A 13,303-nucleotide genomic window follows, 5' to 3' on the forward strand; every position below is an offset into this window, starting at 1 on the left:
TCTATTCTAGACAAAATTTTAAATTGGTGATCTTAAGCAATCAATTGCAAAAGCATCCAATAAAAAATTCTGGGTATTCTATTTTTTTTTTTTAATTTTTGAACGACATATTCTAGAAAACTATCTAAAGGGGGGAAGTCTTCAACCCATGGCCCTCTGAGCTTTCTGCCGTGGCTCACCAACCATTTTGAGAAAATAGCTACTTTCCATAGGAAAATTGATTAAAAACAAAAATTTGTTAAAGTGCGCTGGTTAATGAAATCTGTACTGCTGTATTTAGAACTGTAAGATACTTTCCACATTCAATGCTAATGTTGTGCATTTGATACCTTTAAAGGATTGTCGTAACAGATTTGGGGGATCCGGAGTCAAAACACTTAGGCTTGTGATTTCATACAAGAGGCAAAATTTGGTATCCCAAAGGTACACTGCATAATTTACAGAAATGATGAAAAACCTCAATGAAAGAAATAATTTCATAATTATTGAAACGTTTTAATTTGGCCTGAATGTGTGAAAGCTCCTGGTCTAATGCAATGCTTTTGATGCAAAATTTTATTTTTCTAAACAAAATTAAAAAACAAAATGTTGAAAAACCCCAAAAAAAGTTCTACTAGCTATGGAAAAATGTTCTACACTGAAAAATATTAATTACACTTGGTTTTCAAATTCACATTTTAATGTTTCTGAAATTCGCACAATAAAATATCGCCTGATATAAAAATAAACCAAAATCAAACCTGCAGTCATTTTAAACTTTGAAAGAGCCTTCCATACTAAAGATCTAGCAAGAGACAACTGCTTTTCCTGTTCTTGCATATAACCAAATCTCATGTTGTAATTCCTTCCACATGATCCATTCACAAATTCTTCTTCACTAATATTTGAAGCCATGGACACAAGTATGTCAAAAAATAATGAAGCCTGAAAATTTAAAATTTGGTAAATTGTCAAAAAAATGTATAAACCACTAAATTATTCACATTTGGGTCATATATGTTGTTCATAAACTGTTTAAAAAAATTTAGAGATTTTGATTGATTTTATTGGGTAATAGTACCCATCAAGGGGAACAACATTTAGTGCAAACTATGATCACAATCTACTCAGTCTCAGAAAAGTGAAACTTAGAAACACATCCAACAAGTACGAGTCCTTACTTCTGATGTCATTTCTGCTTTGTCAGAAAAACAGCATTTCTCCAGAACATAACTGCCAATCATTCGCTGCATGTAAATTTTTATAAATTTCTGTACATGAATGAGGCAGAGCAAAAATGACGTCAGAAGTGAGAACTTGTGCTTGTTGGAAGTGTTTCTATGTTTGGCTTTTCTGACACTCTGAGTGGAATGCGATCACAGGTTTCATTGTGAATATTATTTGTCTTGGTGTATGTTATCACTCCTATTTTTTCTAAACAGTTAACAAACAACCTGTATATACAGTTAGGCCCACGGCCAGAAATTTTGTACAGAGGGACACCACTTTTATTTTGGGGGAGGGGGCAAAGTAATAGAACAATAGATTTGGCCATTTTTTTCCCTTTTTTTGGTCATTTTATCACATTCCGAGGGGGGGGGGACCAGATCCCCCAAGACTCCCTCCCCCCACTACTGCCTTGTATACAGTTTTGTGGTCACATAGTTAAACTTTCATTTTATTCCTGCAGAAAGGCTTTACGTGAAGATTAGTTATAGTTTATAAGAGACAAATATTCTAATTTAAAAAATTACGCTACTAACAATTTTGTTGATTTATGTATTATTTTGCTCACTGACAACTATTTTAAGAAAAAAATAGATTTAAATAATAATTTAAATGGCAAAAATTCAAAGGCAAAATTTCTCAAAACAAAATTCATCTGAAAATGATAGTGATTTACTACCAAATCTGAATAAAATTCCTAATGAGATTTCTCCATATAAAAATCATATTTTTTTTTTAAAAATTAACAGCAATAAATATTTTAATGACAGTTCATTCAAAAATTCACAGCAAAAAATTTTACACACCAAACTACCAATTTTTTCTCCGTACAGAGAAACAAATATTAAAATTTAATTTTAAAAATAAAATTCATTTGAGTTAGTACTTGTATAGGTTCTGCGCCACTGTCCAAGCCAATGTAAGTACAACTTTCCAAAGGTGACTGTAGGTGAAAGGCCAACAAACTTTCTGCAACTAATGGAGTAAGAAATACTATGCCAGATATCTGCAATAAAACATGTGAGTTCAAGTGATTAGGTTGTATTTTTTTATTCTTCTTACTTTTCCCCATAGTTTTATAAAAATGCCAAAACCCACTGTTCCTTTACAGACGAAAATAATATATATGTCACACAAATTTATTCACATTCCAAGCACAGCAAGAAGAAATCACACTTTAGAAGAATTTCTGAAATTTAAAACATTTAAAAAAAAAATTCCACAAAATTCATAATTTTGTCATATGATCCGCAAAATACGTTAGCTGAAATGGCCTATCATATTCTACTTAAATTTGTGACCAATTGCTTTATCAAATTCAGATTCATTCATTGCTTAAATGTTACACAAACAGTCTGAAACATTCCAATCACCATTATCACTTACAATGAGTGCTTTCCCATCATTTGTTGCATACGTCTGCACAACGTCTTTGGAGCTTGCATACAGTACATTTGTTACTGTGCCCTAAATGAAGTTAAGATTACAATGTACATCAAAGGTGCATTGAAAAAAAAAAGCATGCTCATATTCGAGAAAATGTTCATTAAAACATGACCTAATATACCTATATTAACTAATATAAGAATGTTAAGACTAACAAATACAAATACAACACCACAACAGGCAAATTGCCCAACGAGGTGGCTGACTTAAGAACATCATGGATCCCCGAGCCCTTTTTTACCCTACCTACGAGCCCTACCTACTACTGCTACACCACACATGCACCCCGCCCACAACCCCCCGCGGAACCCCCAACGAATCGGTACATGCGGAAATGTGCGTGTACGTGTAGTGAAACCTGACGTGAAGATTTTTTTGTTTCTCTGTAATGCTTGTTATGTGTAGTGCTGCCATCAGTTTTTCTAACTATGAGTGAAGTGTTATGATTGAATGATTTATCGTTGTAGGACTGTTGCTCTCTGTGGCGAGACTTTTTAACGGGGAGATCGGCTCGCATTTGCGCCTTGAAGTTGGGAACCACAGAAAACCAACTTCAGCCGACCACCACTGTGGGGTTCGAACCCGGATCCTCGCATCGCGAGTCCGTCAAGATGCTTATCTATAAAGTTAATCTATTACTGCCATATGTGTATATTTTTTAAACGAACTATGGCCGATGCTCGTTTTTATGAACCCGTATGGACTTGATAATTAATTCATAAAATCAAAAGTTTGTAAATGGGAGGCACAACAAAAATATGAGAAATAAAAAAATTAGTTAGTCATTCACCTTTATTGATGATTTCCAAAAAAAAAACTCTTATTTTTATGTGTTTCATCGCAACATTTTGGTAAATATAGGTTTCTATATAGAATTGATGTAGGATAACATTTCCCATGAATATTGCTTCTCTGAAATATTTTTGGGATGGTGGAATACCGCTAAAACCACTTGCAGCAGAAACAAGTTTTTGATGATCTTTGATTAGAGAACTCAATGTAACTTTTTGGAATTCCATACATATTTTTACAATCTGTTTTTGTACGAAATACTTTTTAACTAATTTCTTACAAAAAATATTTTTTGCATCCACTGTTACACATTATTTTCTGTTTTGTTGACATTGTGAAGAGAAAAGTGGACGAACAGCAGTTTGCCAAAGTAGAGTTTGATAGACTCTCATTTCAGAAATGTCCTTATCAATAAGCTAATGCATCATACCATTTCTCAAACCACGAGTTTATCCAATTATAAAGCACAAAGAATGAATTACACTGTCAACGCATCTTCATTTCATGTTCACCCCTGCCAAAAATTGAACTTCCCTTCCTGACACCAGTTTGCAAAACAACTGCATGCTAGTGATGACAAATTGGTGAACTCTCTACCTTCCTGCTCCCTCTATTTTCTCTTAAGACATGTGGAACGTTTGAATTGAAGTTTACTTTCGAGTACAGCAAACTCCAAAGTGGCAAGAAGAGTAAAATAACTGAAAAAAAATTGCATAAGAAAACAAAATTTACAAAATAAAGGGTTAATAAAAATGAGAGTTCATAAAATAGAGTGGATTTTAGCATTAGTTCTATGGCATACTGTTCAAAACAGAGGATCAGATAAAATAGACCTCATCCATAATTGGAGGTTAATAAAACTGAGTGTCTACTGCGATTGGATTTCTTCCCCCCCCCCATTCTCACCCATCTAAAATTGTAATAAAAATCAATTAACCATAAGATACTAAAAATTTTAGTATGCCTTAATTCAATTTAGTATGCTACATTCGATAGGGTTGTTAATAAATGGAATAGCTTACCTCTGGGGGGTCATGAATTCTAACATAATTGACAGGTTTAAGAAGAAATATGATAAATATATTGGAATAAATTGATTAAGCTATTTACACTTAGATAAAAAACTACCATTTTTGTTATGGGCATTGTATGTTATATAGTATCAATTATTAGCTTTTTTTTTTGTGATTTATGCTTTTATATTGGGTTGCTGTTTTTTGTTATACTATTCCATAATTTTTATGGGCATATTTTTTCAGCCAGCATTGAGCAATTTGCTGTTATGGTGTTTGTGTTTGTATAATAAAAAAAAATAGATTGTAATTTGCACATTATATAGTTGTAGAGCTACATCTACATCAAAATTGAAATTCGAAACCTTGCAGATCTAGATCATTAAAGATATTTAAAGTGCCATGCATTCAATAAACTTCTAAAACATATACCTTTGCATCTAAAGCTATACATCCATGGTGAGTGGCATATTCTACATCGACAGGAACACAAAATAGCAAAACATCAGCCAAAGTCTCCCAGTTTACATGGAGCTCTAAAGAAGTAGAAAGAGAGAATCATAAAATACAAAGTAAAAAGAAAACTGATCAGAGTTTTACAAGTTCAGTACAGCTTCCGTCAACCGAGCCCTTCATTGACTGAGACACCTGTCCAATTCAGATAAAAGTCTATCTGCGACATGTATCTTTTACTGGTTCAGCATGGTGTAAAACAGTCAGGAAACCTGTCTAATTTGTGATTTAAAAATTATATTTATACATTATTCTAACATTTTACTGTCATTAAACAATGGTAAAATGTTAGAATAATGTCAGAATGATAATGATGAAAATTGGCTTTTCTGACGAAGGCCGTCATTGGGGTTCAAATTTTTCCCCAATATTTCTCTAATGATAGTGGTCGGCATCAGCAAGAGTAAACGGTCACTATACAAACATTCGCTAATGACAGATGTTTTAACCAATAACATGAAAGATGAAAAAGCCAATTTTCATCTGGCCATGACCACGAAAATCTTATCAGCTACAATGTTAATAATGTTAAAATGGAATAATGAATACAAATTTTGTATACTCGCATATTATAGTACTTCCTTCAGCCAATTTTCATCTGGCCATGACTACGAAAATCTTATCAGCTACTATGTTAATAATGTTAAAATGGAATAATGAATACAAATTTTATATACTCGCATATTATAGTACTTCCTTCCTTTTTCCTACTTGTATACCACCATAAGTTAATACTCATGTGACTGAAAAGAAAACATAAATAAATGACAAGTAGCAAAGAAAAATAAAATCTCTCACCTACTTTTGGGACCAGCAAAGTCATGTCGGTGCTACAAACCCATACTCCAGGAGGTCCACTTACAGAGAGCTACAAATAATTTAAATTCTTGATTTGAATGATTTAAAATAATAATTTGATATAAATCAAATTAGTAACATTATAATTGCTATAATTACTTAATAATAAATTTTTTAGAGTAATACATTTTATGGGAATTTAAAATTCAACTTAACATTCAATCATGCTTCATATTCATAATCCTCTGAGCATCAAAATCTGATTATAGACAATATAATAAAATTATCTTTCAAAATAGCAGTTGTCAAAAAGTAGTGGGTAAAAATATTCAGCTAGCAAAATTATTCCGTAGTACTAGTGACTCTAGATACTGTGTGTCCTTGTAAGTCTTAATTTGACCTTTATCTCATCAATCATTCTTCATAAAGGGCTTCATAATATGACTCTAATAGACAGCTTATTTCATAATATAGCTCTTCATAATATAGCTTATTTCATAATATTCTTCATAAATATGGCTCTAATTTAAAAAATGCTCAAAATGTGTTCAGGAATCATTTTGTACTAAATTCGAGACATATACAGTGTGTCAAAAAAATCTAAATTTTCACACGCCCCCCCCCCCCGTTCTCTAACTTCCAATTAGGAACTTATTGCCCTGTCTCTTCTGAAGCCAAAAAAGTCATATGTTTCTAAAGTGCAATATTCGCTGAGGTATTTGAATTCAAGTTCGAGAAAAATTGAGAAAGAACAGCATAAATGAGGGAAAGGAGCATTGTGTGTTCATTAGTTTATGCTGTTCTTTCCCAAATCTTCCCTGATTTTGAATTCAAATATCTTAATTAATAATTATGCACTTAGAAATACAGATTTTTTTTTTTTTTTTTTTTTTTTTTGTCTCAGAAGAGACAGGGCAACAACTTTCTCTCATTAGATTTTTTAGGACAGGGTGTCTATATACAAATTTATATTTTTTTTATTTTATGACACATATTTTGGCTCTTGGACTCGGTACACCATACCTCTATAACAAATATAATTGATAAGATAAAGGCCACATTAGGACATAGAGGACATCCTTTATGTTAATTGTTCAAAAGAGTGATTGAAGTTTATCAGTACTGCACAATGCTAATTAGTTTTATACAAGTATTAATATTGTGAAGATGGGAGATGAATTTTAAAAATCTTCATTTACAGTCTGACCTTGGTATTCACGGATTTCATATTCACTGTTTTCGTATTCATGGTCTCTTTTCCAGTTTTTTTTTTGGAAACACCTGTTGAGGCAATAATTCTCATATTGGAACAAAATGTAAGCTGTGCATGTCAAATAAATGTTTAAAAAATCCCTTTCAAAGGTTTTTCTGGTGCTTCTGGAAATATTTATACAAGACTGATGTTTAAATGTTTCCAAACATGTGAAAAACTTGCAAGAATAATTTGAAATGACAAATGTCAGCTTCATTGCTGTGGTTTCCCATTGTTATGGCATTAATGAGTCTACTGTCAAATATCTCAAGAAATAAGGACTTATAAAACTTGATCAACCGTTGCTGTAGCTATACCTGCTACTATATAGCCCAAGACTATATAGTGTATGTAGTGTAAGTAGCCCCGTATCTCATGTAGAAAGTGCTGTTTTTCCGTGGGTGCGATAAAAAAGGTATGCAATTTATGTGTTATATAACTTGCACGCTACAACTGTCATTATTTAATCTGCAAATCCATGAAGTATTGATGAAAAAATAAATCACATCTCCCAGTATTTTGCATAAACAATAGAAAAGGCTTGGAACAAGAAAACACTTTTACTGGATTGTTAATGAAGAAGGATTCACTGATGTGTAGAGCTAAAAGAAATTAAAGAATAAATAAATGGCAATTCAGAAATCGACAGAGGTGGGATTAGCCAAACTGACTGCTTCTGAAACCGAAGCAATACTTTATGAAGATGAACAAGATTGAGAATTAAAAGACAAATTCATTATGAGCAACATAGGCATGTTACATAGCAAAGGCTTCTTCCTAAGTTTAAATCTGCAATGGATTGTTTCCATGAAATAGACCCATCTGTGGTACATTTTTAACATGTAGAGGAATTAGTCGGGGAAGAAGACTGGTTACCATGCTGTAACAAAAAAACAGAAATTTAGGAGAAATGGCCAATAGGCATTATGTTGTTCTTTCAGAAAACACTGCTTAGAATTACTGGACCCCCCACTTCTTCCAAACAAAGCTGATACTGTAAAAATGAGATGCCAAAAGAACAAAATTTCAGGGTTTTGATATTCACCGATTTTCGGTATTCATGGTCACCCCTGGAATGTAGCCCCAGCAAACATGGAGGGACGACTGTATTCAGTATTCAGCTCTTTTATTAAATATTCAGTTTTGTAAACGTTGGTTAGGTAGTTGACCGAGTATATGTGTAAGACATTAAACATGAAATTTTAAAAAAAATCTATTAATCCCTTCACTTACAAGCGATTGGCAAGACATTCGAACGATCTCAGTTTGACGAATCTGCGATAAATATGGTAACATTGTCCTAACCCAATTGCATGTTAGAAAAAGGAAGAAGAAAAGGGAAACAAGTAGAAAAATAACAAAAAAAAGCAAATAAAATGAAAACAGTATAATAGATAAACTTGTGTATTGTACTATCTATCTTATCTGTAATCAGAATAGGTACAGAGTAGACTTCTCTTTTTCCACCCTCACCAACCTTATTCTGTTTCGCTCTTAAATGTATATAGTAGAAGGATACAGCACAGAGGTAACATTTTTTTTTTTTTTTCATAAAGTTGAAACAAAGCTTCACAATGAAAAGAAGAGAGGAAAGAAAACAAAAAGAGCTTGTTTGAATTTATTTCACTTGTGTTTGGTCACAATATTATGTCTTTGATCGTAAAGGGGTTAGATAAAAAAACTAAATAAATAAGAAAAATTTATTAATTTATTATTATTTACTATGTGGTGGTTTACAACATTCATTTATTCTCTCTCTCTTTCTCTCCCTAAAAATTAAAAAATATATCACATATAATGAATATAATTTATTGTAACTTTGTAAGATTAACTTACAAAGATATTTTGAGAGAAGCATTGTACTGTATACAGCCACAAAATTAAATGAATACAGTCAGACACACTTATAACGAGCCCACTTTTAGTACAAGAGTCTGTATTTAACAAGCAAATTAATGCATTTTGTTTGGTATAATGCTAATTGCATAGCAATTCAGATGCTTTTAGCAAGAAGGTTTTTTACAGTAGCTTGGATTTATCTATAATTTAACCCAATTTAACAAAAATCTTGAAAAAGTAAATAAAATGATGAGAGAAATTAAAAAGTAGAAATGCAAGAAGAGCCACAAAATAATTTTAGTTTCTTTCACTGCTCTTATAATGTTAAGATAATGCACTTTGATGAAAATAATGCAATCAATAGAAGATGACTATCAATAATGGTTCAACAAAAGTTTTATCACCCCTTTAGGTTTATTGTAAATATGCAGGAACAGCAACACTTCGTCTACAAGAGGGAAATGAGCATGGAAAATGAATAAAAAACTGACCATTCAGAATTTTAAAAAATGTTCTAATTCAGTCCTTGCTCAATTTGCAATACAGATTTCATGTGTTTGAGTGTGAGGAGCATCTGTGGATTCTTTTCATTTTTTGTGTGTTGTGTTCTTTAATTTTTAGGAGAAAAAATGTCCAAAAGCAAAGCGTTCACTGTTAAATGTCAAAATTAAATAGAAATCATCAAGTTACTAGAAAATGGTGAAAAAAAAATATTTTATACACTATATATTGATACATTGTTACATACAGGGTGTCATGTAAGTCCTATAATATGGCCTTTATTACATCAACCATTCATAGTGGAGGTTGGTTGATTGCTCCAATTTAAAAAAAAAAAACTGAAAATGTGTTCAAAAGTCACAGTGCCACTTCTTAGGATGAAAATGCAGTGCACCACAAAATAAAAATAAAAAAACCTAAATTTTCATACGATCCCCCATCCTCTTACTTCCCATAAGAAAGTTATTGCCCAGTCTCTCCTCAGCCCTACAAAAAAATCCCATGTTGTAAATGCAATATTTGCTGACATATTTGAATTTAAAAATTGGAGCAAAGATGGGAAAACTAATGGGCTCATTATTAAAAAGTGTGAATAATTGGTTAAAAACTGAAATTCAGATTTTTTTTAATCTATCAGCAATAACATTTCACCTTTAGGTCAAAAAATTTGAGCCCTACTCATTATGCTGTTCTCACCCACCTTTTCTTTGGTATTTAAATTAAAATATCTCAGTGAATATTACATTTAAAAACATGGGATTTTTTTGTAGGGCTCAGAAGAGACAGGGTAACAACTCCCTTATTGGAAGTTAGGGAACAAGGAGATGGTATAAAAATTTAGATTATTATCTTTATTTTGTGACACACACTATTTTCACTCTCAAAATTGGTAGAGGATGATTTTTGAACGCATTTTAAGCATGTTTTTAAATTGGAACCATACCTTTGTGATGAATGGTTGATGAGATAAAAGCTGCATTAGGACTTACAGGACACCCAGTACACTTTGCTATAAGCACTGAATTTCTGAAATTTTTCTTTGATTTTTTTGACTTGAAAACAGATTTAGCAAGTAACCTGGTTTAGGAGCATTTATGCTGAACACAAGCTCCTCATTATAAGTGGGTTTGGCTGAATTCAGTATTCTGCTACATCACATAATTTACTTTTTCCAAAAGTTGTAGCAACATTTCCGCATTCACAAATAAACCACTGGCATAATGTTCACTGCATACATCATCTCGACTAGCTTCCCATGTTCTAGGTAAAGTGATGAAAGACTTCATACACACACTGAAAATACATTGCCTGCCCTTCAAAAAAAAGAGGGGAAAAAAAAAGAATAAGTAAAAAAATGCTACTGGGAAACTCATTAAGTTTGAAAATACATTAATTTCATCAAAATAAATATTTTAATGATAATTTAAAAAGACTGCAACAAGATTTTGAAGTATGAAGATAAAAGATTATTACAAAATAAATAAATGCTTAACAAATTGTATGTGATAACTTTTTTTTTTACCTGATGGAGAATTAATATCCGTGTTGTTGTCAAAATATCAGAGTTGACAACCTGTTTGAAAATTAATAAGCTTTAAATTTGGGAAAATGTACATGATTAGTTGAACAAATTTATCTAGCATAAAAATTATCACGGGAAAAATTAGTATATTTCTGTCATATATCAATTTGATTCATTGAATATTTTATGTAAAGTAAGCAAGAAAATTTTCCTTGGAGTGGAAAAGATCAAATATATATGTGTGTGTGTGTGTATATATATATATATATATATATATATATATATTATATATACAGGGTGATTCGGAAAAGATAGGAAAAACTTTAAGAGGTAATAGAATACCACCAATACAAACAATTGTCATTAAAGAATGAATGGTCTAACATGAAATGCACAAGCGCTAGGGCGTTTCAAAACAGCCATTCTACAAATAATAAAATGGTATTCCTGTTGAAATTTATCGGGAGAAAAAGAACACCATACATGCAAATGTAACCTGGGGAAGAGGAAGTATGCATATCTGCATCACAGTGAATAAAAAGCTATTTTTCTTTTTTTTCTTTTCTTTGATGACAATTGTTTGTATTGGTGTGTACTATCACCTCTTAAAGTTTTTCTCATCTTTTCTGAATCACCCTGTATATAATTTCTAAATTAACCTCAATTAATTAAAAAAATTATTATTCCTAGTTACATAAGTGATCAATGAAGATGAAGTCTTAATGTGTCAAGATGATGTTAAGATATGTTTGATGAAGTCTTAATATTAATTTTCTCAGGCAAACCTATCAAGCTACCTGAAAGTAGACTTTGTAAGTATTGTTTGAGAAAACCCGAAATTGGGTGATTTGCAAACTTTCTCTAGCTGGGTCTTTGAGCACAGGATGTCCATATAAAAAGTTAAAATTTTTATTTTAATAACTATACATACCCTTGCAATATGAATGACATATCTCAGGTTTACATGTTACTTGGATATTTTTTTTAACTAGAAGTATACCTCTAGGATCAATAGTTCGGCAGTAAATTGCACAGCAAACTGTTAGCAATGCGCCCTCTGTATATAGCCATGTATCACGCATGTAATGAAAAAAATGGATGTGGTGCCTACAGGGCCATCTTACATCAGCACATCAAGCATTAGCCAGGGATCTCCAACTGGGCTTTTGCCAATTCAGGAAATTTTCTCCAATTCTGGCTTTTGCCGGCCAGTTCACAAGCAAAAGCCTGAATCATTTCTGCAAATCATACTTCGACCAAACTTCTCTGCTATTTCAGGAATTGGCTTTAACAGTAACATACATTTATAACTTATTTATATATATACACTAGGCTCTCCACAATCTGTGCGTGTGGTAATCTGGCCCATCCAGTGATTCAGCATTTTCAGGCAGTTTTCTTTCAGTAAACATAGCATGTCTGTGCGCAGAAATTTATATTATTTAAATGGGCATTTCCAACTAACTTCAAGTGATTTGGCAATTTCTCTCTGTAATCCACCACATCCTACAGGTATGTGCTGGATTAGCGAGCGTCTACTGTATATCATTTGTGAATGTGTAATCAACAAAGAGAATGTATGACAACTCAATTCATTGAAGATGTCAAAGAATCTCTGATTTTATTAATTTTTTTCTAAATAATTATTTTTTTGTTTAAGGCAAATTTTTATACTATTTAATCAGACATCAGAAAATTTGAATATTTTCCAAGATGGAAAATTTTCAGTTAATGGTTTTGAAAAATGACATCAATATTACTGTTTGTAATAAGATAATTCCTTGATTTGGCTAAGCATCATCACAAACATTAATAACTAATCTGAAAATTTTGGCAACTCCAATACACAAAATTTCTAGAACTCAAGATATGATACGATTTGCATGATTCAATATACTATGAAATCAAAAACATACATACTGAATAATTGCTCTGAACACTCAAGTATTCAGTTGCAACAAGAAGAGCATTCAGCGTTGCAGCTCCACTTCCAACAGCTTCAGCAGGATCTTCAATAGAGAGTACTGGCACATGTTGAGGTATGCGACCTTTTCTTCTCATAAGTTCTATTTCTGAAAATGTTGCAAATTACTGAATATTACATTTCATTTCCAAAGAAAATTTGCTAGATAGCAACACTTGCTCTGAAACCTCATAAAAGTTAAAAGAATTGGTCCACAGAGACACTGATACAAGGAAAAAATTGAGAGTGGGTCCTATAGTTGCCACCCATTCAATATATGATCATACAGGACTCAAAAGAGTATTCTGGCAAAAGATGTTACACTGTATACTTATAAATTATTAAATTTGCTATAGCCCCCTCCTATAAAAATTATATCAAGCCCGAAAAAATGATTCCAGCATTTTTCCTGAATCATAACAAATTTAAGTGCACCCAAAAATATGCGTAATTTATTG

The 13,303-nt window shown here is 32.0% G+C and overlaps 1 protein-coding gene across 4 annotated transcripts in view; it reads right to left on the reverse strand.

Annotated features, from left to right (window-relative positions):
• LOC149088227 (L-fucose kinase-like) overlaps nucleotides 1-13,303 on the reverse strand; it is a 36,991-nt gene that overhangs the window by 22,104 nt on the left and 1,584 nt on the right. For 3 of the 4 annotated variants that reach the window (XM_089245583.1, XM_089245584.1, XM_089245586.1), the window contains exons 2-9: nucleotides 12,803-12,954; nucleotides 10,883-10,933; nucleotides 10,527-10,673; nucleotides 5,769-5,838; nucleotides 4,890-4,993; nucleotides 2,593-2,673; nucleotides 2,093-2,212; nucleotides 741-924 (exon numbers count right to left, since the gene is read on the reverse strand). In XM_089245583.1, the coding sequence (XP_089101709.1) occupies nucleotides 741-924; nucleotides 2,093-2,212; nucleotides 2,593-2,673; nucleotides 4,890-4,993; nucleotides 5,769-5,838; nucleotides 10,527-10,673; nucleotides 10,883-10,933; nucleotides 12,803-12,954 (909 nt within the window). Of the gene's footprint in view, nucleotides 1-740; nucleotides 925-2,092; nucleotides 2,213-2,592; nucleotides 2,674-4,889; nucleotides 4,994-5,768; nucleotides 5,839-10,437; nucleotides 10,674-10,882; nucleotides 10,934-12,802; nucleotides 12,955-13,303 lie in introns of those variants that run through there. The other variant, XM_089245585.1, reaches the window with a different exon arrangement.

The sequence above is a fragment of the Pholcus phalangioides genome, unplaced genomic scaffold (genome assembly GCF_987345545.1).
Source record: "Pholcus phalangioides strain wild (caught in Gottingen) unplaced genomic scaffold, Ppha-v1.0 ptg000003l_1, whole genome shotgun sequence".
Classification (NCBI taxonomy): Eukaryota; Metazoa; Arthropoda; class Arachnida; order Araneae; family Pholcidae; genus Pholcus; species Pholcus phalangioides.